The sequence below is a fragment of the Hermetia illucens genome, chromosome 3 (genome assembly GCF_905115235.1).
Source record: "Hermetia illucens chromosome 3, iHerIll2.2.curated.20191125, whole genome shotgun sequence".
Classification (NCBI taxonomy): domain Eukaryota; kingdom Metazoa; phylum Arthropoda; class Insecta; order Diptera; family Stratiomyidae; genus Hermetia; species Hermetia illucens.
Window position 1 is genome coordinate 171733184 of NC_051851.1, and position 26430 is coordinate 171759613.

Genomic DNA, 26430 nt, shown 5'->3' on the forward strand with positions numbered 1-26430 from the left:
ACTAAACTAAGATAGTGCTATCTTTAGATAAGTCTAATTAAATTTAATTGATTTCAATTAAATTTCAGGCGATTATTGCTGTAATATCTGCAATAAATCAACATTTTCCCTCCTCTATAAATTCCCCGCACGATGCACTCTCTCTCACTCCTGAAAGAATTTCGCCTAAAAACCACCAAAAACGACCACTCGCCTCTCCATTCATCTATCTCTGCCTCTCCAATAGTCTTCGGAGTTCTGTCAAACGCGAAAAATTTACGACGTCGTCGTGATTTGTTTTCACTCGGTGGTATCTGGTTCCCATACATTTGGTCGGGGAAAATAGTGAATTTTCCGCTGTTTGTTGTGTTCTTTTTAGTGAATTTGTTCGGACGATAGTTTCGTAATATCAATCCTGCCATTGTGGACATTTGCAAGTGGACCTAGGCTTCCGGGAAAGCTGCCAGCGGCCAAGGAAATAGTCAAAGCAAACCCTGAGACGGGCGTTCGTTGTTTTCGAGTGTTAAAATCTTTCGTACGGTGAGTCTGGAATTTGTTTCTTTCGATGCGAATTAGTTGGATTAGGTCAGTGGAGCTGGCTGATCAGTGGTTTCGCGGATGATTTGCACTTTGGACTCGTCCACAACTCGGAACTGGGCCAGTGTCTGGCCAGAGTGCACTTGAACCCTTTTTGCGACAAATCGATTTGTTGTTGCTTTGACTTGGAAATCGCATTAAAACGTTACATATTGCCACTGAAATATTACCCAATTCGTTTAATTTTAGCCTCAAGACTTGGCTCTCGGTGGACTTGAGTGCTTCCCACCTTGGGGCCTGCACGAAACGGCCCAGTCAACCGCCTATTAGTGAACTTTCCACTGGAGGGAGCGACTCAGGTTGCGCTTGAAACTTGCAGTTTGTGTTCTTTTCAGACTCTGCCGAGAAAAAAAATGAGTCACGAGCGCTAGCCAGAACTACACATAGCTCCGTGCTCTATCATCAAATTTAATTTATCTTCATTTGAAGCGACGTCGCGTTGTTTTGTTTGGTTGTCGTCGAGCGGAGTCTTTGCGCGACTGGGCGGACTCTGGGGCTTCCGCAATGATAGTTTCATTTGCATAAAGTGCCGAGTCGGCACCGTAGATTCCAGTGGCTCGACTAGCGAGGAGGGTACCAATCCAATGGAGCAGTTGAGGTCTCAGTTCCAGACTATCAGCCGCATTTCGATAGTAAAAGAATTGAACGTGATAAGTCTAACCGTGTCACGATCTCGATGCCATTCCGCTATCTCCGTTGTTATCATTTCGCTATTTTTGTAGTTACGCATTGCCACCTGATTCCAGTGACTAATTGCAAGCGATTAGTTGGCTTTTGTTGTGCGGCCCCAGCTGATAAGCGAAGCTGAATGCTGAGATCAATGCGCGCAGTTTACTGATAATTGGGGAACCCCGAGGCAACCTAAGGTCTGAGTCTTGAAGATTAACAATTTTCTGAAGAGGCAGATCTGCTTGCAGTTGTTGCATTATCGAGTGAAGCGTCAGAAGCGACGGCTACACTGGAATGACCTTAAAAATGCTTCTGAGATGGAGGGGGCGGTTTCGGACGTGAGGCGGTGCATACAAGGTGGAACTGGTGCCAATTGTTCTATTAAAAAATCCAAACAAGGAAAATGAAAGTTGAAAAATTTATTGTTCGATTGAATGTCCGAAATTATTCCCAAGGAAATTACGTGAATAAATTGCATTTTCTTTAAGAGGACAAAGAATCGACCATGAACCATTTTTTTGTTGGATGAGAGGTAGAGTGGAGCTGCGTCGGCAAAGGGGCGATCATGCCCTGCGGGCAAATACTCATCTGAGTTGTTTATGCACGTGTGAAGTTATTAAACTGAGCCTCGTATTCGACTACAAGAGAATGAAGGGAACATTTCGGCTTTCTATATTTTCGTTCAACGTGGTTTTCACAATGGAATCCAGTCTCTACTTGTCAGAAACGCGCTGACCAACTCCGGAGGTGCCATCCTTTATAGTATGTCAAAGTATAGTATGTCTGGAGAAACGGTTTTCCTCCAATAATTTCAATGGACTTTAGTTGGTCAGCGAAAAAGACTAAAATGACTGACGAAAAGTCATTCTTGATATTTTGCCACCCCAGTGTCCTGTCAGGCCGTCAGATGTTTCTACGGCTGTTCAATGCAGGGGCAGATGCGATGGCGTTTAGGTTCTTGCCTGCGATGTGCCGCCAGCTGAAACCGCGGGGGTTGAGCGAAGCAAATCGAACACGTGATCCCGTCAATGAGGTCATCGGGCGAATCTGACGCTTGAAGCAATCACCGGTTCATCGAAGGCCTTCAGTATCGACAAGAAGACCCACTTGGGCCCGTCTCGGATGTCGAGCTTGAGCCTCGTTCCAGAAATTTAAAGGGGCCATCGTCTGGTGGTTGTAGCGGCGTCCGAGGAACGTCCATCCAAATGAGGATCTGTGTATACGATCCAAGGTCCCTGGGGCCATTGACTTCCCCTGTCGTGTGTCGGGACGGTCGAGTTGGCCGCAGCTTCGAAACCGTAGAAGCAGCATTCCAGAGTCGCTTAACTCTGCTCTGATATCCAGCGCAGGGTCGGCGGGGAGGTGTAGATTCTCCCCGTACATCATCCCCGCCGGGCTGGCCGTGAACTCCTTTCGTTGGGCTGTGCGGAGGACGAAAAGCAAGGACCGCGATCACAACGGATCGTCGCGAGCCATTAAGGCGGCCTAAGTGCCCACGTTCCAGTCATACCACTGGACTGTGGATGGTATGCAGTAGTTCTATGCCGTTTGAAGCCAAGGAGCTTGCCTCTTCTTTTTTTTGTAGCTTTTGTCCCGTTCACAAGTTGGGTCGGCTTGTCGTGATCGGTTTCACCATTTAGCTCTATCAAATGACTGATTTGGATTCAATCTCGAGGCTTTTAAATTCCCATCCAGCGTATCAAGACACCGTTGTTTTGGCCTGCCTTTTGGTCGTTTAAAATCGACTTCGCTGCTCAGACCAATCTTGGCAGGTGAATTCTCGTTAGCGCGAATACAATCGAAGACGCCAGTTCTGGGTAGGTCACTGTCGGCAGTGATTTTGCCTGTTTCATGGTGATCGGCGGTTAAAAATTTTGTTTAGATTAAATCTCAGACCGTGTTGCATGAGGCGATCATTCCATTTTTGGACAAGGTGCTCTAGATCATTTTTGCTATTAGATGCTAGAAAAAATTCATCTGCATAAAGCAATGGATAGGGCGCTGGATGTCCTGTGTGCCGGTCTCCATAACAAGAACAAAGAGGAGTGGTGAGGGGGCGCTTCCTTGATGAAGTCCAACGTAGCATCTACGTCTCCATTACCCCAAGACGCCGTTCATTGTCTTTTATGGTCGGTCAACACTCAGAACCATAGAGGGCGAATGGACGGACGACATTGCGGTAAATTTTAGGTTTGAGACGTTCGTTGATACGTCGATCACAAAGGACACCAGTTGTGGAACGCCACTTCATCCAGGTTGCGTTAATGCGTGAAGCAATTTCATAACGCAGTTCTCCATTGGCTGATAGCGTTGATCCGAGGTATTTAAATCGTTCAGTTCTGGGCAGATCATTGCCGCTGACAGTGATTGTGCCTGTTTCATGGGGATCGGTCGTCAAAAATTCAGTTTTGTTTAAATTCAATCTGAGACCGTGTTGCATGAGGCGATCATTCCTTTTTGAACAAGTTGCTCGAGATCATTTTTGCTATCAGATGCTAGGAAAACATCATCTGCATAAAGCAGTGTGTAGGGCGCTGGACGTTGGATATCCCGTGTGACGTGATCAAGAGGTGAAAGATCCACGACGGATCACACCCTCAATCATTAATTTTTCTGCCTCAGTTTCTCGATTAGACGTGGTCGCTGAGGTTCCCGCTCCCTTTCTCGATATTCTCAGACTATTATTTAAGAGGATGTCCCTATATGTGTGAGTTTTGCGGGATCAAGGAGGAAGAGAGTGGAAAGGAGTCCTCAGATCAAGGAAACCTAGTTATGCTTGATGATCCCATATATTCTAAATTACAAATGAAAAATGATAATTAAAATAACAAAATAAAATAAATCATAAAATAATAATAATTAGCCGTAGCCGGTCCCAAGCCCGGTTGTGAAAGCAGGAGGGATGGATCGCTTCAGCCTGAATGGCTGTACGCCACCGCAGCATCTCAGGGGGTAGGTGAGGAAAGTACAAGAACTTTGCAGCTTTGCAGATTACTCACTGAGAAAGTTATCCCCACACCTGTCAGTTAGGTATAAAATGCAAATCCACTTAATGAGAAGGAGAAACTTGAGGTTCGGTGCGGATAACCGGCGGGAGTCGTCTGACTTGGTGACTGGGTTGGGCACCCGCAATGGATAACACGGCGACGAAACCGCTAGTTGTGGGGCGGTTCGACGTCTAGTCGCCATAACGACCAGGACCATTGCTCCGCCTGCTGCAGCTGTTTCGCCACAATCTGTGCCGGCCACTTCAGCAGGTTCGCGTAGGCAGCGGATGAAGTGGACTGAAGAAATGAACCTCTTCATCATCCGCTGCTACTACGAAATAACGGCGGGAGCGGGTACAACATCTTACTGCCCTTTGTTGCACCAGAGATTCGTCGAGCGTTTCCTGTAATTCGCGCACGTGACTGTGGAGCGAGTCCAGACCAGTACCGCTTAATAATTCGTAATCCCGGCCATCATCAGGGAGCGTGTTCGACTTGAGGTCATCGCGGAAACAGGAGAGAGAGACGGCAGCATCAACAACACCACCTCGCACTGCAGGCAACAGTTCCAGTACTCGCCGAGGCACTCTTTTCCACCGTCCAGCTGAGGTTTCCGCTGAGGTTCGGGACGAATTCCAAACCGTGTGTATCGAATTCTCGGAAATGGATCCTTTGCATAGACTAGATATTCCCAGGCTCTATGCATCTCTCGCAACTCCGGGAATGCTATTTCAAATCAATGATGAGATTGCATCTTGACTGTGTGCTCATATGTCGCTGCTGCAACTACAATCAGTTGTGTATTGTGGTGCAGTTGCGGCTGTCAGATTGCACGGTCAGAACATTCGCTTTCGTGTTATTGGTTTGAGTGATCGAAAATATCCACTATGGAAAATTCGTCTGGAACGTCGGCGGAACACACTAAGGCAGGACATTGCTAGGCTGATCCAGAACAACATTGGCAATGCCAGCAGACGGGTGAGAAATAAAGTGCAGAGGGTTTGCAGAAACTATGCCATCCCAAGTGAGACACTCGTAGTTGAAATTATGGACACTAAAGCAGAAACTTTCTGTCATATGGCGAAATTCATGCTGAGTGAATCACTGCGGAAGGCACCCGCCATGGCAATACGCTTGGGATGAATTTTGTGGATGTTATCGAAGAGAAGGTTTGTCGAGCCATAAACAGCTTGAAGAACTGGAGGGACCCAGGTCTGGATCCGGTGTAGAATTTCTGGTATAAGAAATTTACCAGCGTACACAGTCGGTTGGCACATAGCATAAATCAGGTCATTAGACGGACGGGGGATTTTCCATCCTTCCTCATTGCGGGGATTACTTACCTTATTCCTAAGAAGGACACGGCGCAGGACCCCGTAGACACAATACCGATTACTAGCTTGACAGTGATTGAAGGGTGGCATACCACCTTATCAGTGCGTATATCTGAGGGTGCTAATATCTCAGAGCCCATCGGTATACGGAGGGGCATTTTCCAGGGGGATTCGTTGTCCTCTTTGGTTTTGCAATTAAAAACGGCCTACGTGCTAAGTGCAAACTGACACATTTGGTGTACTTAGACGACATCAAGCTGTATGCTGGTACTGACGAGCATCTTAGAAGTCTGTTGCTAATAGTAGAAATATTCTGCCGTGATATTCGGACGGAGTTTGGATTAGACAAGTGTCGAATCCAAGCCATCCGCAAAAGTCATCACGAGCCGCATGCCGGACCTAGCATTGGTGACCTTCACATCGAAGCTATGACCGAGACAGACTTCTACAAATACCTAGAAAATCTGTAAGGAACACATGCTTGAGTTGGTGATCTGAAGGATGCTCTGCTGTCCGAATTCCTGCGACGTGTAAAGCTGGTATTGAAATCGCATCGCTCGGGGAAGAATAAAATAGCGCATTGAATGTATTCGCTATCCTTTCACTGGCCTATGCATTCGGAATATTGCCGTGGACGAAAACCGATCTTGAAAAGGTTCAGCGGCGGATACGGACAACTATGCCCAAATTCCGAATGCATCATCCAAACTCTGCCGTGGAGCGGATGAACCTGCCTGGTGACATCGGAGGTAGGGGCGTGGTTGACGTGGTGGCATAACATCATCGCCAAGTCGGCTCGCTGCGCGCTTATTTTTACAGCAAAGAGCAGGTGAGCCCCTGTCATGCGGCTGTCTATAAGGCAGACTATGGGCTGACTTCACTTAACTTGAAGGTTCGATCTTTCAATCCCCTGAGTGGGGTGAAGTCGGACCAAGAGTGGATCGATGAATGGAAGTCGAAGGCAATGCACGGTAAACACGTGAATTGTCTTTGGCAGCCATTTGTTGATTTGCATTTGTCGAACAGATGGTCGTGTCCTGGGGAGCTCTTTGTTGAGACGGAGGGGTTTATGTGCCATTCAGGATGGCGTTTTACCATTGTAGGGATAATTCAGCAGCCAAAATAGCAGTCACTTTTTTGGCTAACACCCAGTCGAAGAACGACAAATTTGCACCAAATTGTTGTGCGAATGAATTCGAAAACAAATTAACATACTCACGATTTTATGAAGTTTTGCCTTCCCATCGTCACACGTTGTCTCATTCCTATCTCCATCCTCCGGCGTCCGGCGTGTTCTGGAGCGGTCCAATTACCTTTTTCGAATTCCGCTAAGCCGAGCGCTTACAATTTCATGTTGGATTTCTTTTGTACTTTGTTCATATCCCTATCACCGCCATCCATATTTGCCGAGGTAAGTCATTATGGTTGCCGGTCTGTAGATTACTGCAACGTCATGATTTGTCGGGATTAAAAGTGCTAAAAGTTATTTGCTATCGAGAAGATGAAGAGTGGTGGCATTTTTATAGGAGTTCTTTTTTCACTAGTGTAATAACCACTTGGGATCAGATCATTCCTGTTCTTGATTGCTAGTTGAACGTCACCCTGAACCCACTGGGATCCACCAATTGCGAGGATATCACCAGAACGCCGGAGAAAAACAAAACACAATCAACCCCAAATAGAAATTAGCACTTCGGGAATATTCGCTCTCTTATTCATGTTGGATTTGGTTCCGATATAGACTTAATCAACGATGGCGCGTTTTATTCTATCAGCCAACAACACACTCCCAAACGAGTAGAACTCTTCAACTTTCAGAACTTCACTCCCCCAAATTCGTCCCAACAGTCCCGGTTGCCAGTCCACTCCCATTGATCAGCTGTTCCTGCATGGAGGTGTCGCTCACTTTGCCTTGAACTGTCAGAGTTCATGTTGCCAGCAAGTCGTAAGTTGGCGGATGCGGCAGATCATTCCCACCTGTCACGATCAATTCGCCTCAATGCATTCAATAGTGCGCAACATGCGCCGAAATTGAAGATAATTGCACATTTTAGAAATCATTATTTGATCAAATTAATCTCGCAAAAGGCAAATGAAATTCCGCTCTTGTCGCGAAGCCGCGAAGCCGCGGACACTATGAGCCTTTGGTATTATCCAATTTTATTTGTTTTAATTAAATTAATGCAAATAATCTATTTTCGGTATAATCCACAAGGAGATAATATTTTATTATTTATCAAACTTTATTTGTTTTAATTAAATTAATGCACGGGAAGCAAATAATCTATTTTTGGTATAATCCACAAGGAGATAATATTTAGTATTTAAGAAACAAGAACAAACGAAGTGTTTCGTGTCGCGGTTGGGAACAGAAGAGACCGACTTATTTCCATGCGGTCCTTACTGTCCCAACCAACGGCACTTTTTTACCGCTGGCTCTCCACTTCCCCGGTGCGTTCTGAAAACGCGTGAGTGGAGAGTTTCCACGTTCAGCGCCATCTACCCGTCCGCATCCGCAACATCCGAAATAAATTTCGAATGCTGCAGATCCTGCCGCGCCACATCACTCCGCCCCCAGACGAAACCTAGGGGGTTTCGGCGACGGATCCCCGAACTTCGTTCGCCGTTAATCCACAAAGCGGACACGACGTTGCTTCGGGGCGCACACGGGTTTCAGCCTGGCCAAAGAGACCGCCTTTTTGTGACCACCGATCTCGAGCTGGAAGAAATGTTCTCCCCTCTCGAGAACGCGGTACGGGCCCTCATATGGAGGCTGCAGTGGCCTCCGGGCGGCATCCGTCCTGATCAGCACGTGCGTGCACGTGTCCAGTTCCTTGGGCGAACAAGCAGGTATGGACGAGTGTCGAGTGGGTGGTGGCGCTTTGATGCGTCGGAGATTGTCCCTCAGCAGACGCACCAATCCCGACTCCGTGAGACCCGATCTCTTGTCGAAGACCGGATCGCTTGGGAGTCTTGGGTTCTCCCCGTAAACCAGCTCCGCGGGGCTGGCAGCAAATTCCTCTCGGCGGGTTGTACGAAGGCCGAGAAGGACGAGAGGCAAGACTTGAGTCCAGGACGGGTCGTCGCGTGCCATAATGGCGGCTTTCAGCGTCCGGTGCCAACGTTCTAGCATCCCATTGGACTGCGGGTGGTATGCAGTAGTCCGCTGGCGTTTAAAACCCAGGAGTTTGCCTAACTCGGAGAAAAGGGTGGACTCAAATTGCATTCCCTGGTCAGTGATGATCACTGCAGGGACGCCAAAGCGAGGTATCCACTCTCGGCAGAGGGCTTCGGCACAAGATTGCGCCGTAATGTCCTTCAGAGGTATTGCCTCAGGCCACCGCGTGAACCTGTCGATGATTGTGAGGCAATACTTGTAACCGTGCGAGTCTCGCAAAGGCCCTATTATGTCGAGGTGTATTGTGTGGAAACGCTTGGTAGTGCGGGGGAATGAGCCCTCTTCTGTTCCCAACCGCGAGACAGATCACTTCAGCGCGAATATAAAAAAATATTATTACAAGAAAAGGCTCCATCGGTCAGTCTCCTAGAAGTGCGGGAAAAGTCTATTACTAAAGTTGTTCGTTATTTTCTTATACCGTTTTTGATATTAAGACTGAATGTGCAGAGACTGAATTGGAAGTGTTATTTCATTGATTTGATATTATATCTAGTCATAAATATGTTGACATTTAAAATTTTCATTTACTAAAGAGGACGCACCTTTGAGAAAATCGGGGAACCAGTAGTATTTATGTGGTGCTGCACATTGTGCTTTACTGGTTTCGAGAGACTACACTCGGTAGTTATCTGGCTGAACTTTTGGAGGAGTGTCCGAACACGAGAGTCGGAGATGTCTTCCAAAAGAACGGAAAGGTTATTGTCAGCGTGAGATACCATTTGGCCCGACGAATTTAGTTTGGTTGTGGGGTCTATAAGGGACTTATTTTGCAAGTCCACCAGCAACCCATAGTGACACAAGAAGTCTGCGCCTAATATGGGGAAGCTGACATCCGCCAGGATGAAACGCCACGGAAACGTCCTACGCAAGCCAAGACTCACGTCCACTTGCCTGTACCCGTATGTATTGATGCGGGAGGAATTTGCTGCCGCCAGTTTAAGGGGTTGTGGATATAGTCGATGATGCTGGGGTACGGGAAGAACCGAAACCTCCGCACCCGTGTCGACGAGGTAGTTGCGCCTGCTGAGGGGGTCGAAAATAGTTAGGCGACGTGGCGCTGCGCTCTGGGTGGCCGTCGCCAAGACCCCCCGCGGACCTAGTTTTTTGTGGTAGGCGCGAATTTGCAAGGTAGCGTACATCTTGTCGCTTTATCTCCGAAGTTACGATGATACCAGCAAATACCCTGGTCCGCAGGCTGTCTTGACGACCTGCTACCCGAACGCCCTTTTCGTGTGGCAGACCGTGAGCGAGCTCGCGGCCTGGCACTCGAACGCTGAGCGTCCAACGTCGCCCGCATCTCGGCCACGCTGGCAGTTAAGGCCGCGATCTCGCGCCGTAAGTCGCCGACCTCATCCGACGGTGGTTGAACGGCCGCTATGGTTGGGCGAACGTACACCTCCTGTACTTGATCGGCCGTTGCTGCTAGTTCCTCCAAGGAACCGGAGACGCATGCTAGGATCGCCTGGGTGCCCTCCGGGAGCCGACGCAGCCAGAGCGACTTGATCAGGTCGTCGCCGATCTTGCTCCCACCCAATTGCCTCATTTCACGAAGCAATTGGCTGGGAGTTCGATCACCCAACGTTAAACCCGCCAGCAAGTGGTCTAATTTTGCCGACTCGCTTGCCGACAGGCGCCTGATCAACTCGCTCTTGAGCTGAGCGTACGATGCCGACTTCACCACGTCGGACACCAGAAGTATGGACTCTTCGTCCAGGCCGACCACCGCGTAGTTGAAACGGGTCGCGTCCGATGTGATACCGGACATTTGGAACTGTGCTTCCAAATGCACGAACCACAGCTCGGGGTTCCGACGCCAAAACGGAGGAACGCGTACGGCGAGGGCGGTCACTTGTGGATCCGATGGGCCTGCCGCGTCTTTATTGTCAAACGACATTTTCCTACCGAGAAGTACGAGATTGTGATGCAGACGCGGTGAGTTTATACTGAAACGCGGTGAAATTTACACCGACACGGCAGGCCGCACCCACAAATGCACGCACGAAACGAGAAAAAAGGAAACGACGACCGAAGCGGACGCTCTCCAGCGCAGACCAAAAACACCGGGAAAACAGAGAACTTGCGATTTGAAACACCTCAACGCCGTCTCTTGCAGCGGCTTTAATTTTATTGTCACTTTTTCTTTAAATAATATTTCAATTTCAAACAATTATTTTGACAGAGGCTGATGAGAATACGCAAACACTTCTCTAATTAAAAAATTTATCGATTTTCCGCTCGGCTGCAAGGAAGCAATAGTTCCGGAATGCGTTGGCTCCGCTGCTGCTGCTGCTTAAGTTGGGCGGATGACGGCCGGACAGCTCTTCGATCTGTTGACTCCCGGCTCGGGCTGGCGTGAATGCGATAAGCAGTCGCTACTGCTGATCGTTGCCGCGGCTACTCCTGTCCCTGCTACGTGACTCTACCTGCCGTTTCCTTCCTGTGAGTTCCCAGTTCCGCAATTCGACAGTTGATTGACTTGACCGGCCGAGCAACGAGGAAAGGGCGACGAAAATGTCCGCCGGTGGCACTTAGACAGCTCGAACCGTGGGCGCGCTCGGCTCTACTTGGGCGCGCTGGGTGATTAGCTCGCGATGCGATGACTGAGCGAAATGTTTTCGTACTATCCCCGACGTTGTAGCAACGCAGCGAAAGCAAGACTCGTTTTCGGGCGAGAAAAGTGCCAATCCGTTGAATGTGCTACGCGCACCGGGCTGAAGATCGAGATTTTGTGAAAACACTGCGATCCTTTCTTTGTTGTTTGTTGCGGAGCAACTGGTGGGAACGATTTATTTGGGATCGCTGATGCTGGAGTTCCCAAGGATGCTGTTCTTCGGGGTCACCACTTTGGTATTATCCAATTTTATTTGTTTTAATTAAATTAATGCAAATAATCTATTTTCGGTATAATCCACAAGGAGATAATATTTTATTATTTATCAAACTTTATTTGTTTTAATTAAATTAATGCACGGGAAGCAAATAATCTATTTTTGGTATAATCCACAAGGAGATAATATTTAGTATTTAAGAAACAAGAACAAACGAAGTGTTTCGTGTCGCGGTTGGGAACAGAAGAGACCGACTTATTTCCATGCGGTCCTTACTGTCCCAACCAACGGCACTTTTTTACCGCTGGCTCTCCACTTCCCCGGTGCGTTCTGAAAACGCGTGAGTGGGGAGTTTCCACGTTCAGCGCCATCTACCCGTCCGCATCCGCAACATCCGAAATAAATTTCGAATGCTGCAGATCCTGCCGCGCCACAAGCCCGTAGTCCATAAGCATTTTTTCACCAGTGGCGAGGATTGCTAGTCAGAAACTTGCTTGGAGGGTATCCAAATCGGTAATTATCGAGGATCAAATCAGTTGGGTTTCACCGCATATAAATCTTTGGGCTCAAACATATGGGAGTCACATATCATCCGGATACGTGGCCCACCCATCTGTTGAATATCCTAGATAGCATCCTGGACATTCACTTAAGAATGATCATGAAGAGGACGCACTACAAACCCTAGCACGCCTTCCTGAAAGGCAAATCCACAGAAATAGGTCTAACTACACTACAGACTACAGGCAGTATACCCTAGTTGCTTTCTTAGATATAAAGGGAGCGTTTAACAATGTTAGTACCAAATCCATCAACGAGGCTCTAATCAGAATAGGATTGGAAGAGCGTCTTATGCATTGGATAGTATCCATTACACGAATCAGGATAATCCCATCTGCGAGCTAGCCACTTAACTAGAGCTATGAGAGGGGAGAGCTATCCCAAAAACATAAAAAGATTACGAAATTGATCGTGAAGGTCCGGCCGCAAATATTGAAGCTCCATCGAAGTGTTCCGTCGACACGTGCTTGCATGCGGTTGTGCTAGCAAGTCTCAGGAATTTGGGGCGGCCCTTTGAGCATTTCGATTTCTTACGTGTCATTACACAAAGATTCACATGTCCGTTTAATCGATGAGTGGGTCCAGCTGGATCCTGAAAATTCACACAGGGGGATTGGAACGAGCCTACCCGAAAATCAAGACGTGACCTAAAACTGTGATGTATTGTGGGGCACGGCTCTCAAGGTTTCCGCTCTGCTCTGAAATCCTCAAGTCATCGTATTCGTGGATGCCCTTTATAAATGTGCTTTGCGGGGTTAGCGAGGAGGAGGGGAAGAGGAAGTCCTCAAATCAAAAAGATTTAGCTAAAATTCTAACATGAATTCATGAGTGATCAGAAGTGGATCGATGAACGGAAGTCGAAGGCAATGCATGGTAAACACGTGAATTGTCTTTGGCAGCCATTTGTCGATTTCCATTAGTCGAACAGATGGCTGTGTGTTGGAGAGTTCTTTGCTGAAACGGAGGGATTTATGTGTGCCTTTAATTGCAAGCGACGCAGTCGTTTCATCTCGTTTTCGTTCTTCGTCTTTACGATTGAATCACATATTGAATTGGGTTGGTTAAGGGTCCGTCTTTTAGCCTCGTGCTCTGGGTTCGAATTCTGATTGGAGCATGGATATTTGTGTTTGGCTTTGTGTTGATCCTGCTGTTTTAGGTTATCGATTGCTTGCACAGCATTAAACATGAAGACAATAAAACTGATGAATCTAATTGAAAATGGAGTATCAAAGAAAATAGCAATAATACAGAAGACACTGTGGTGATGCCCCATTTTCCTTAGAGGTACCAACAGAAGACAAAATATGTATTCATATATCAGAACATAAACAATCAGACAAGCATTTGATCAGCGAAAAAATGTAAACAAGAAATGAATAAATGAACAAAGAGTTCCACATACCCATGCACTTACGCTCATGGGAGGTATGCAAGCTGACAAAATAGAGAAAAGATGCGAGTATTAAACATTTTTGCAGCATTTCCGGAGCAGCATGGACTTCAACAAAAGGGGCCGAAAATCGTACAATGTCTACGCAAAATGCTGTAATAAGTTATAGATAACCGACCGGAGTTGTATATTTCTTAAGTTAATTGTTATCGGGCAATGGTCATCTTTTCAACTATGATTCAGTGTGGAATATAATCAGCTACGAGATTGTTCAGATGAACGCGGTTCACTGAAGAGGTCTCATGATTCATACAGCTCAAATTGCCCACTAAGATGCACTACCCGGGATTCGATAGACATCAGGTCGGTGGGGCTAAAAAGTTGAATACGACTTGATTGTTTTCAGTTAAGATAATTCTGTTTATTGATATTCTCACTCAAATTTCAGAATTGTTTGCTGTTAATGGCTGATCTTTCCTGACACATTGGCTCTTCATCGCTAATCGAGGAAGCAGCTGGGCAACTTCAGCAGAATTTATCTAAATGAACAAGCAATCTGCAGAAATGATGGCGCTTTTCAAGTGATAATCGAATACTTACGATTTTATGAACTGCTTGGGATGTGGAGTAGAATATTCTGCGTTGCAGAGTGGTTACTGAGCTGTTGGGAGCGACGTGTCTATTGAAAACTTTGTGCGTTCGATAATAAGCTGCTTTCAAATATTTGCAACTATAAAAGCGATGATGCAGCCGTTGCGCTCTATAACTATCATTACCTTGGAAATGTCGCTATATTTTTACTATTCAATTATTTTATTGTAGTCGTAAATGCAGACATAGTCCAGGGGATATCATGTTTGAACTTAGACTTTTTCTAGAGATAATTCTGAGTGTTGTAGGGTTTATCATCGTATGGGAACTAAAACTTGAAGAACTTGAAATACATCCAGTTTCAAAGTACAAACAACAGCAACAACAAAAAAAAAAATAGTGAATTTATCACTAAAACTGAAAACAGAATGGGGCCGTTTGGGTCGGTATCAGTGGTCGTTGTAGAACATTTTCTATATGCTTTAATACGGTGTCGAATTGCATATAAAATCAAAATGTTCCGCTTCGTGCTTTCAGATAACGTGCAATTTTATTGAAAAAGAAATACGGGAAACGTTATAGAAAGAACTTGAAAGTGTTAGTTGTCTAGGAAGGTAGCGGAGTTATATATTTGCGATTGAAGGACTGGACTGTCCACGTTCACGGTTTTTCTGTGTTTCTTTCGGAGATAGAGTTCCTACTTTCAAAGGGACAACATGAATATTATGGACGAGATGAGAAGGAAGAGTGATAAGTTCTGGGATGCGAGTGAGTTATTGTTCAATTTTTGTCATGACCCCCAAGTTTAGCGTATGGTTTAGGGCCGAGTATGGGTTCCATAATAATCACAATTTTTGACTCCTTCTGTATCCTCAATTGGGAGCGGTCGAATTAAGTCCTTGTGAGAGTTCTGTGTTATCTAAAGTAGTGGTTGGTGCTGAACAATGGTTTATAAGTGGTATCTGCGTTGTTTTCACTTAGTCACTCCGATTCCCTATCGAACGTTCCAATCGAATTTCTAATGAAATGTGTCATTGGTGATAAATTATAAGCATGCCTAATGCTAAATATTTCCTTGTGTGCTTTTCTGTTATGAAAGAGTCATTAAAACGTGAAAATATTTCTCTTTACAGTTTCCAAAATGTCATCCGGGCCATATAATTATAATTACATATTCAAATACATCATCATTGGTGATATGGGCGTTGGAAAGTCATGCCTTCTACATCAGTTCACAGAGAAGAAATGTAAGTAGATCTTAGTGAAATTTTAAATTGAATAAAATTCTTTCAAATACAATATGGGGGTAGATAGTTGGGACTACTCCCCCCAATGTTTTTTGGATGTTAATTTAAAAACTATTTCAGGCCATGTTCTTTTCAAAATTTTTGACAGACGGACCTTGGATTTAGAAACCTATAAAATCACAAAGAGTAAAGACTACGCTTTAGGGCCAATTTGAAGAGTGGATTTTAAAGTATTTCTGCCATTCAGAAATACCTTTCCCTTCAGTGAGCGATAATTGTTCATAAATTCATTCAAAACAAACTCCGCGTATGAAAGTTTTAAGTGTTTCTAATAAAAATCGTAATAAAAAGTTGCACTTACAAGAAATTAGTACGATAAAAACGTGACTGGCTGTAGTCTCGGTATATTCCTGGAGCATGTTTCTAACATCTGTAACAAGTCAGTAGTTGCTGCCAGACAGATCTCTAGAAAACTGGCTGGTCGAGCAATTCGAAGTGTAACACATTTAGTTTGACCTAAGAAGACTATACAAAAGATTCAATTTCCAGCACATTGTTCGAAATTTTACGGTGGATAAAAGTCATTGCGCATTTTTGACCGTTGAGGTAATAGCGGGAGGGAAATTCTGCGTATAAGGTTTGGTGTCGATGCCGTGTATGTGCTGCAGTGCATTGGTGTGCGCCCATGTGTTTTCGGGCACGTGGCATTGCACAGTTGTGTATGGTTTGTCACATGCGATGGCAAAACGTACACGAGAAAATCATCTAATCGCCAACGACACACCAATACTTTAGCCGTATGGGTCACGGGCCAATTAGCTACCTCATCCATCCAATAGTGTCATGTAATATTTATTATCAATGGATTTATCCTTCACAAGACAGTTAATGACAAAAGAAAAACACCGCATGAACAATACGGATGCCATAACCTCAAGGGCTGGCTTTTGTGTTTTTGGTCTGTTTGGGCAGCTTTAACAGACTGTTGTCCACTTGGTTGACGATCTTTTTTTCTCTAGTGTGTCGTTTTGTACGGATGCTTGTTTAATTAATGCACACACTGATATTATCTCGCTTGAATATCTGCAACCGCGCTGAACTGTCAAGACGCGTGCGGTTTTTAGTCGGATGTGAGAAAACGCCTCACTTCGAAAATTATTGACGATTGTTCAAATTGTAAACAGACTATCTTCTCATATCATCAAAATGTCAGCTATCTTACGCAACCTCAATTCCCGAGCGGCCAAAACTATTTTAACCATGTATGTTTTTTTTTTTTTTTTAATATTTTCTGGAATGACCGTCGTGGGGACCAGAGCGTTAAGCGTCATCGGTGACTATACACCGGCACAATTAAATTCACCATACGAATGTATTTGATTTCCCTGTTGCAGATACGTCATAAAACTTATGAAACCCCAACCTCATCTCTTTGGTGTTGAAGTTCTTAAAGCGGGTCTTTGACATCCACTTGAGGAAAATCATGGAAAGACAAACCGCTACACTACAAGTAATATTGCCTAGCTGCCTTCCTGGATATAGAGAGAGCATTCAAGAAGGTAGTACCAACGCCATCAAGGAAGCTCTAACAAAAGTAGGATTGAATCCAATCTGATTTGGGAGGTAGTTACTTGATTGGAGCTGTGAGTAGGGGGAAATTCCACGGAGGTGAATCCATTAGATAAGAAGTCTATCTAATACCTCTGTCGCAATTAAGGAGTACGACGTCAGTGTTGTACAGCGCAACTCCATGCTTGAGTATACGAGAAACTCTGCCCGCGATATGGGCACAACCACCATGAAACTCCCACAAGGGGGCCAACCGCAAATAACCGGACCTGAGATATATGCCCTCAGAGGGGTATCCCGTTTCCCATGGTAACAGATAACCTCTGGTGTGGCTTTTTGATCGAAGCCGCTTCAGATCGGTCCCGTCCAGACTCGGGTTTGATCGCGCCAACTAGGCCTCGGAACATTCGCCCACTGCATTACGACCAGCAAGTCAATGTAAATGCAGCATTTCCCGATGCCATCACTTGCAGGTTATTCTTGGCCGCTTGGTTTTGACTCAGTCAACAGGGTCGCCACCTCTGAGCACTTACCAATCACTCTGGTGTTCAGATTGATAGTGATGGGTGAAATTCTACGCACATTGGACTAGACCGGTGTGAAGACCGTGGCGTATCCCGACGACTTGGGAATATCGGCTGCAAGATATAGACTTCGCTTAAATCCAATCAAAATCGAGCTCATGCTATTTTCCACCAAGATAAGGGTACCCGAATTCCAGCTCTCGCAGCTAAATGAACAGATTGGTTCTTGGTCGTTTTCCAGTGAGCGCAGTTAACAGTCGCTGACTTCAGATGGTGAAGGCTCAGTCCTTGCGCCAAGTTAAAGAGGATTTGGCCCTCCTATAACCATTTATGCCTAAATACGAAACTTCGGTGGATAAACGGTGTTGACTTTTTTTAGTTCACACAATTGCGATCACCGACAGACTTGATCCGTCGTTCGGGTTATGTGAATATTCTTATTGAAAGGGCAGATAAGTTGGTTTTCCGTCAAAATGAATTTAATCATCCTATCCCGATATCTCTGCGCAAAAATGTTATCCCTCAGGAGGACGATCAATTAGCTATAAGCGATCAGATTTGGAGCTCGAGATTGTGTCGGGTCGAAACATCCCGATGACAGAAAGACGGGGGTTAACAAAGGATTGGAGGTTTCGTGTACCAGTGGCAGTGTTGAAATAATTGTATTTTTAGATTTTTGACAAAATCTATTAAGTAACACCAGCTTCGGTTCTATCATTGGTAGAAGCAGGCTTGCGAAGATAGACAAATTGATCAAGGCCTTGAATATTCTGCCCATTAGTGTAGATAGGAAGATTGTGATGTGTTGCTTGAGTGCATTGACGGCAAAGCTGATTTTAGTTTTGTTTGGAGGGAGCCACCCCAACGTTCCGGCGTCCGCGCTGCGAGGGAAGCATTTGCAATGGAGTTGCGGACGACGCCCACCACACTTTTTTTCTTGTGGAAGGTGAGATGACATTCGTCAGCAGCTCCATTTAAACACAGGGCATCTCTCTCCAAACAACATTGTCGAAGAGATGCTGGCGAGTGCTGACAGGTGGAGCCGTGTTGTCCATTATATTGGGGTCCTTCTCGTTGCTAAGAAGATAGAGCTCGATCGGTGGAGGAGCCGGATGACAGGGGGGGTTCCTTGAATTGACAGTTCCCTTCGTCCTTTCCCCTCCCGTTGGTGAAAGGAATTCCTGATTTGAAGGCTCCGCAAGGCAGGAGAGTTCGGGGACTAGATCGAAGTAATGTGACAAACGGTTCCAGGCTAGCTCTCCGACGATGGGGAGGTGTTTAGTTGGTAGTCCGACGACGTACCGAACTGGGAGTCCAACACTGTGTGCGTAAATGCATTCACGTACCCTATATAAAAAAACAACTGGCAATTGGGTCAATTTAAAGAAAGTTCACTTTCTTTCTGTATTTTGAGAAGAACCTTTAGACTAGGAATACTGATCGCTTGGCCTTCCTTGATGGATCATCTTCGTGCGTTCCTTTCGAACTATGCAAAAGTATGATGGACAGTACCTTTCATCCGTGATTGCCTGTTCGCGGTTGAAGGGCTTGATGGTTACCTTATACCATGGGGCACATCCATCTATTGTCATTTTTGATTTCTAATCAACACATTCGGAACTATCGCGTTCGTTTTTTGATGTAATTCTTTGTTCGATATAGTTTTAAGCCAGAGTGTTCCGATAATGGAATTGTTTGTTATCTAGTTCAAAGATCCAATAGTGCTATTTAGCTGAAATTTTTGCAGATGAAATACGGAATGTCGGGAAGCGCAAGTCTGATCGCTTTGTGCGCATTGGATTGTTCAATTTATTCAATGAAGTTTCTGGTGTAAGCAAGGGTGTGTCATTCAAAATACAATTCCCAGAAAAACTATTTCAAGTTTTTAAATTGATCACTTCGAAGTGTGAATACCACAACAATTGTTATGTTAATTATGCTAAGAACTAGTCGCTATTTCTCCCATACTGATCAAAGAGATAAAAACCAGACGTTAAATGACTTTTATACTTTCAGTTATGGCGAATTGCCCTCATACAATCGGAGTTGAATTCGGTACCAGAATAATTGAAGTAGCCGATAAGAAAATTAAATTACAAATCTGGGACACAGCGGGACAGGAACGTTTTCGTGCTGTGACACGATCATACTATCGTGGAGCAGCCGGTGCTTTAATGGTTTATGATATTACAAGAAGGTACGTGTTTTGGTATTACTAAATTCTTTACGTAGTAAAATTTGAGATATTAGTGAAGTTTTTCAACACATTTCTATATAAAGTTCATTCATAAACAACTGAATCATCATCATCATTTTGAATGAATGAATGAATCACTTTGTTTGCCAAAATTGGATAAGAATTCTCGATAATTTTTCTTCTTGCTATTTCCGAGTCATAGTGCTCTAATTGTACTATTTCTTCCTTTTATTTTTAGGTCTACTTACAATCATTTAAGCAGTTGGCTAACAGACACAAGGAATCTTACAAATCCCAACACTGTGATATTTTTAATTGGTAATAAATCGGATTTAGAGAGTACGCGTGAAGTGACGTACGAGGAGGCAAAACAGTTCGCTGATGAGAATGGTCTGATGTTTGCCGAGGCCAGTGCAATGAAGTGAGTATTAATTTTTCACATTTATTATTTATGGATTGAAAAATGTTACATTTTTTTAACTTTTGAGCCCCAAGAATGGTTGTCGTAGACACTTCAAATCAACTGGACATGGGCTTACCAAATTCTTGTGGAGCTCTGGAATTATGCTTTTAGTATAAACTCCTTTGGCTCAAAAGTAGGAAGTCTTTAACAAAGCGCGTTTTTATTTACCCTATTTAAAGTGCTTTTGGTGGTATTAAAATGCGGCTCTGATATGAAACGGTCTTCAGTTGCGCTTTTGTTGCGGTGACTAAAATTCAATGGAGTGGAATTCGGAAGACCTTGGAGTTTTGTTAATGCATGGTTGATCTTCGATCTGTCGTTTTCCATCTCGAAAACGTCGGAATCATCTTTGATACAAACATTTGGTTGCAACATTATCGCTGCGAATCGAACACAATTTCGACTTCGGACATTCGCCGCTCTCTGTCTGAAGCTAGATAGTAGTAAAAGTAAAAGATCGTCTTTAAAGGGGTGATTAAGTTCTATCATTTTTAAGGTTTTGTGTAAAACAAAACCTTATTAAAATCAGTTTACTGTTTCTCTGCTCGTTCGTCCGTTTGTCTGTCTGTCCGTCACACGCATCTTTCTCGGAGGCGGTTGTAGTGATTCACACCAAGTTTGGTAGAAAAGTGGGAACTATGAACGTTCACGCATACAGTGAGTTACATAATTCTACATCAAATTAATGGGAGGGGGGGGGCATCCACGGACCCTTGGTTTTTTGGTCCACGGACCTTTTGTTTAGGGCTTAGCACCCACAACTTTAAAAATATTAAGTGAAGACGGTTTTACGGTTTCTTACCAGGGCAAAGGCAAATCGTCAGGCGCTGCCTTAGCTCTGCCCTGGGAGTAGCGTGACTGAAGCGGCTCTGGACCAAAGTATGGGCGGATTTAGGCTCAATATAATTCGGCGTCATGTCGTATTCTACGAATTATATAAAGGAACATTCAACTTCTACGAGCCGCTTCGGTCACGCTGTTCCCAGGGCTATTTAAGACTGAGTTCATTGCGAGTCTGGGCTGCTGGACGTGTGTGGGTAGGTGGCCACTGAACAATCAGCATTATTTTGATAACCCAACTCCCAAGATTGTGATCGATTTAGGTGATAAGGGTGGTAGAATCCGACGGGATATATTACTTAGGTCCAGACCGTGAAGTTAAGAAAAGTTATGAACTCTTCCATCCTCCAATATGAAAGTTTCGGGATTCTTTTCGCGCATACCATAAGGTATGTTGAGTCTGCTGGCATGATCCATTATTCATTCAAAGGTGCTACGTCCAAACCGTTGTGATTTTATTGTATAAGCGTCAGCCAGACATAAGTCGATAAGTAGTGCTCTTCACAGCACCCAGCAGGACACAGACAGTGCTCAACGAGGGGCTCCTCTTTCACTCCTCTATATATTTAAGCGTTCTCGATGGCCGTCTCCCTTTCCATCAGAAGGAGTTGTTCTGCTTCAACTTAAGTGCGTTGATTTTCGGAGCGGTTCTCTGTGGCGCCACACTTTACTCGAAGGTTTCGTGAAGAACCACTGGAGGAGGGAGCTTTCGGAAACTTCGAAGTGTGGCACTATTGGTTATGTTACAAAGATGGCTTGTCGCTCATCATCTGGCTTCTTCCCAAATATGTATGCAGGCTTCGAACTGTTGATAGAGAATTTTTGCCTGCCTGCCGTGAAAGTTGACGAGGGAAGTCTTCTCTGAGCGGCTGGTGATGAAGAAAGGACCATCGTACCTTTGACGGCGTTAAAGGTTTCATAAGGACCGTTGCAGTAATTTTTGAGCTATGAGGGACTTTGAAAACGTGAGTCGTGGGAAAAACGCTTTGAAGTTTTGAACACTAAAAAAATTGGAATAAAACGTTCATAGGCGGGTCTTATTGGCTTAGCTCAAACTGAATCATCGATGATAGGTCCATAAAGGATGTTTATATCATGTATGATATCTTAAGCATCTTTTTGCTTTTGTCTGCGATCAATCCTGCCTTCTTTAGCCTGTTCTACAGCTCCCGCTCCGCTCGGCTTATCGCACCCATTCATGGGGACGGGGGGAGAAATGATGCCGCAGCTCGACGATCAACGAGGCCGGATCCTGGTTATTGATATTTGACGGCATAAGCAGCTCACCGGTAAGCCGAAGAGGTTGACCGTAAACAACGTTTACTGCAGAGAAGAACCGTTTTGTGCGATCGAATATCTGCTTAAGTTGTTGATGTAAAGGCTCTATAAGTCCGTTGGTCTGAGCACGATATGGCGTTGTGCGGAGATGAGTCGTATCTGTCAACTGGCTAAGTGATTTGAACAGGTGCGATTCCAAATATCGTCCCTGATTAGTTGCCACCGGAAGAGGCGTACCGAAACCACATATCCAGCCGTTATAGAACAACGAGCAACGGTGTTAGCTTCTTGGTTGGCAACGGGAACGCTTGGGGCCAGTGAGAGAATCTGTCTACACACGTTAGACAGTATCGTTTGCTCTCTGACCACGACATAACGATTATGTCGATGTATAATGCTCAAGGCGTGATGAAGGTGGTGAGAAACTATCCATAGATGTGTGTCTCCTGACTTTCAAACGCTGACACTGGATACACGCTTGCGTCTATGATGTCTGTCGGCTCGCATGAATGGCCAAATGAAACGTTTGCTGACCGCCTGCCTCGTCGCCATGGTGCCTGGCTGAGATAGGCGATGGATTAAGCCGAAGGCCGTTCGTCTGAAAGCTGGAGGAACGTATGGTCGAGGAGCCTGCGTAGAAATATCGCAGTAAATTCGAGCGTCCACGGCAGGAATGTCTACTTCCTTCAGCTGGAGGCAGGGAGTGTTTGAGCTCCTTGTCATTTCCTTGTGCTTTGGCAATCGCTGCATAGTCGATTGATGTTGTCCTTCACAGCGATGTGTCGAATGTTCGTGGAGAACTGGGCGATGAGGTCCAGGTGTCCAGCTTGGCGTGGTGAAGCTTTGTCCAGTTTCTGATGGAAGGCGAAGGTAAGCGCCTTGTGGTCTGTGGAAATCACGATAATTCATTTCTGGAGAATGTGTCTAAACTGCTTGACAGTTAAGTAGGCAGTGAGCAGCTCTCGCTCGAAGGCGATGTAGCCAGTCTGTGCAAGGCTAAACTTATTTGAAGGCTCCCACACTCTGTTAAGTTACTGCTGAAGGGCCGCTCCCGCGCTGAAATCAGAGGCGTTCGTGAGCAGTACAGCGGCACCTTCTGAAAAGCTAATTCAGCTTCTGGAGTCCAGCGAAGTTCGGCCTTTCCTTTGATGTAGTACAGTTCAGTATGTAGCTCCTGTAAAAGCCGATCACGCCAAGAAACTGACATAACCTCTTGGCGGTGTTCGGCTTCGAATAACTGCGGACAGCTTCAACCTTCTCGGGTGGTTAGCGAATACCGCCAGCGTTGAACAGATGGCCAAGAAAGATTACTTCAGGCACGCATTTGGCAATATTGGTGACGATCCCGTTCGTTGACGCGTTGAAGTAGAATGCGTACGTACTTCTGGTGTTCCTATTCGTCTTTGGATGAGACGAGGATATTGTCCATATATGGACGGCAAACGTCGAGTCCCCGGGTATTCCCGTTGACCATGCGTTTGCATATCTGCGTTGCATTGCGCAATCCAAAAGTTATGAACGGTGACTCGGAACAGCCCAAATGGTGTCGTGATGGCTGTCTTGTCAATGTTCTCTGCCAACGGTACTTGGTTGAACGTTCGCATCTAGTCGATTTTAGAGAAGATATTCTTGCCACGGGGCGCCTGTATGAAGTCAGTTATGTATCGTGCAGGATAACCGTATGAAGCTGAGCTGCTCAAGTGCTGGATGATAGACACATCATGCCTACTTACATCATCGTTTCGAACTGCTTCCGCGCAGTGATGAAACGATCAGGTGCGAGACAACGCGGTAAGCTCACAACGGTTAGCCCAGGAGTCGTTTTGATGCAATATTTCGTTGCACGCTTAATCATTGGAACATTGGGGAGTTTATTGGACAGCTCTCTCGTCGCATTTGTCTTAATTTCGGAAATAGTCTCAATTCTTCTGCTTTGGGGAGTCTTTTCAGTCAGCACTCCGTCACGTTTCTGGCTTTTGTGTTGAATGGGGTCCCTCAGGTCAGACCATAACATCAAAGGCAACTGTCAGCATCACCTTGACATTGGGACCGAACACAACGTCCGTCACCATTAACATTTTTCTGGAAGTGTGATTTTGTTTTTCTTAGGGATATTTTTTGGTGAATGTTCAGCCTTTATTTGATCTATTAGTCTGCCCTCTTACGTCAGTTTTATATCCAAATTACACAGCGTTGCCTATGTCAGCGACATTAGTCCCGCCTACTCAGTCCAAAGGCATGTTATGGGATATGTTTTGGTTGACTTGATCATTAGGCCAGTGACTAATCCTGCAGGGCTCTGTATTCATCATATAACAACAAAGGACATTTTACCTGTTGTTAAACATGTCATTTCCCTTTTTGTTTCCCAATTCACAATCATATCCATTTTATTTCAGCGGTCAAAATGTCGAAGAAGCATTTCTGGAAACTGCCCGTAAAATCTACCAAAATATTCAGGAAGGACGATTAGATTTGAATGCATCAGAATCGGGAGTACAACATCGGCCGTCACAACCCGGTCGAACATCACTAACATCCGATACTCCTAACAATAAAGATCAATGCTCCTGTTAAACCTAATTTAGTGAAAAGTGAAAAGTACTGTATGGAAATGAAACTCATTTATTGGTTTTGTCTTGAATTTAACTAGGAAAAAAAGTCCAAACATCATCACAGAGCAGTCTTTCAGATCAATCAGAAAGTGTTTGTAGAAATCAAAGTCGAATAGAAAAATTATAATGTAAAGAAAATAAAGTGAATATATCTTAAAAAATATATATTAGTATCTAGAGTCAAAGGAAATATCACACATTCTAAATTTAATCGAAATTTTGAGCAAAAATCTTGGTTATTTCACACTGTTGACTTTATTGAACTCACTTGAAAAAATATCTATGAAAACGTTGAACACTCGTGGCCAAAATCTTTCTTACTTCAATTCAGAATTCATTCTTAAATTTCGTTAATTCTTGAGATTTTCTATTCGATTTCCACAAATTAGAGAGTTATTATGATATTAAGTTGTTGCAAATGAAATGGCCGTTTTGGTACTAAAATTTGAAATGACTGTAACTTTTGAACCGTTGTTCTGGAAACATGAGGTCATGCATTGTCGTGAAGGAGTCTCACATCATTTCTGTTGACTAATCTCGGCCGTTGAATACTCAATTTTTGGTGCATTTTCTCGAGTTGGGCACCGTGCTTTTGTGCATTTATCGTTTCTGCAGGTACCAAAAAGAATAGTGGATAACTCCAGCTGTAAACCACCAAGCAGTTACCTTTACCTTCTTCGGATGGAGGCTCGGTTTGGGCCTATGTTTCGGTGGCTCATCAGCATCTAGGCATTGTGCTAATCGGCGACGATTGTCGTATGATATCTACTTTTCATCACATGTCACTATTCGGTGCAAGAAGGGATCGCTTCTGGTGTGGGTGAGTAAAGAACTGCAAACTTCCATTCGAAGCGCCACGTTTTGCTCCGTAAGGGCATACGGAACCCATTTGCCGAACTTTTTTATCTTTCAAATTTGTTGCCGGGAAACTGTCGAATAGTGTATGCCTAGTTTCTCTGCAATGTCTTTCACAGACTGACGTGTGTTGGATTCGACTAGCAAACGCAGCTCGTCGTTGTCAATCGATGGTCCCGGATGTCCATGCGGCTCCCTTTGACGGTTTACGTCGCCTGACCGGAATTTTTCGAACCACCGCCGTGTGTTTCGTTTGTTTACCGTATTAGATCCAAGTGCGCTGTTAATGTTCTTGGTCGCCTCCGCTGCTTTATGACCGAGTTTGAACTCATACAGAGAAAGTATACGTTCTTGCCCATTTTCCATCCTTTTTTCCTTTCTATTCACTGTTATCACAACGATGGTCAAAACTGAAATGACTCCTTGATTAAATGTAGGAGTATTTATACTTCATTATCCGACACCAACAGCGCCAACTGGTGGTGGTTTGATACAGCAACATCGCAACTAACGTCACCTGATTGCCAAATCGGCCATTTCATGTGCAACAACCTAATATAGAATAACGTCCTCGTAACTAGCTGTGACTAGTTCCGTCTTTCTGATGAATATTCTTCTAATTTCATTATTTTAAGTGTCTAATAATTAACGATTGTACGATTATAATGTGAAAGTAATTACTGCAATGATATTGTTTGTGAAGGGACAAGAAAAATCGAAACAAAAAC

The 26430-nt window shown here is 44.7% G+C and overlaps 1 protein-coding gene across 2 annotated transcripts; it reads left to right on the forward strand.

Moving 5' to 3' along the window:
• The first annotated feature begins 213 nt into the window (after nt 1-213).
• On the forward strand, nt 214-24885 carry LOC119651750 (ras-related protein Rab-14). 2 transcript variants are annotated; one of them, XM_038055488.1, is made up of 5 exons: nt 214-519; nt 15248-15361; nt 19471-19651; nt 19890-20072; nt 24632-24885. In XM_038055488.1, exons 2-5 carry the CDS (start codon nt 15256-15258, stop codon nt 24807-24809), a joined length of 648 nt encoding a protein of 215 aa, XP_037911416.1. In that variant the 5' UTR covers nt 214-519; nt 15248-15255; the 3' UTR covers nt 24810-24885. The 2 variants fall into 2 exon arrangements, with proteins under 2 accessions (XP_037911416.1, XP_037911415.1); XM_038055487.1 differs by lacking the exon at nt 214-519 and adding an exon at nt 14690-14882.
• The last annotated feature ends 1545 nt before the right edge of the window (nt 24886-26430 follow it).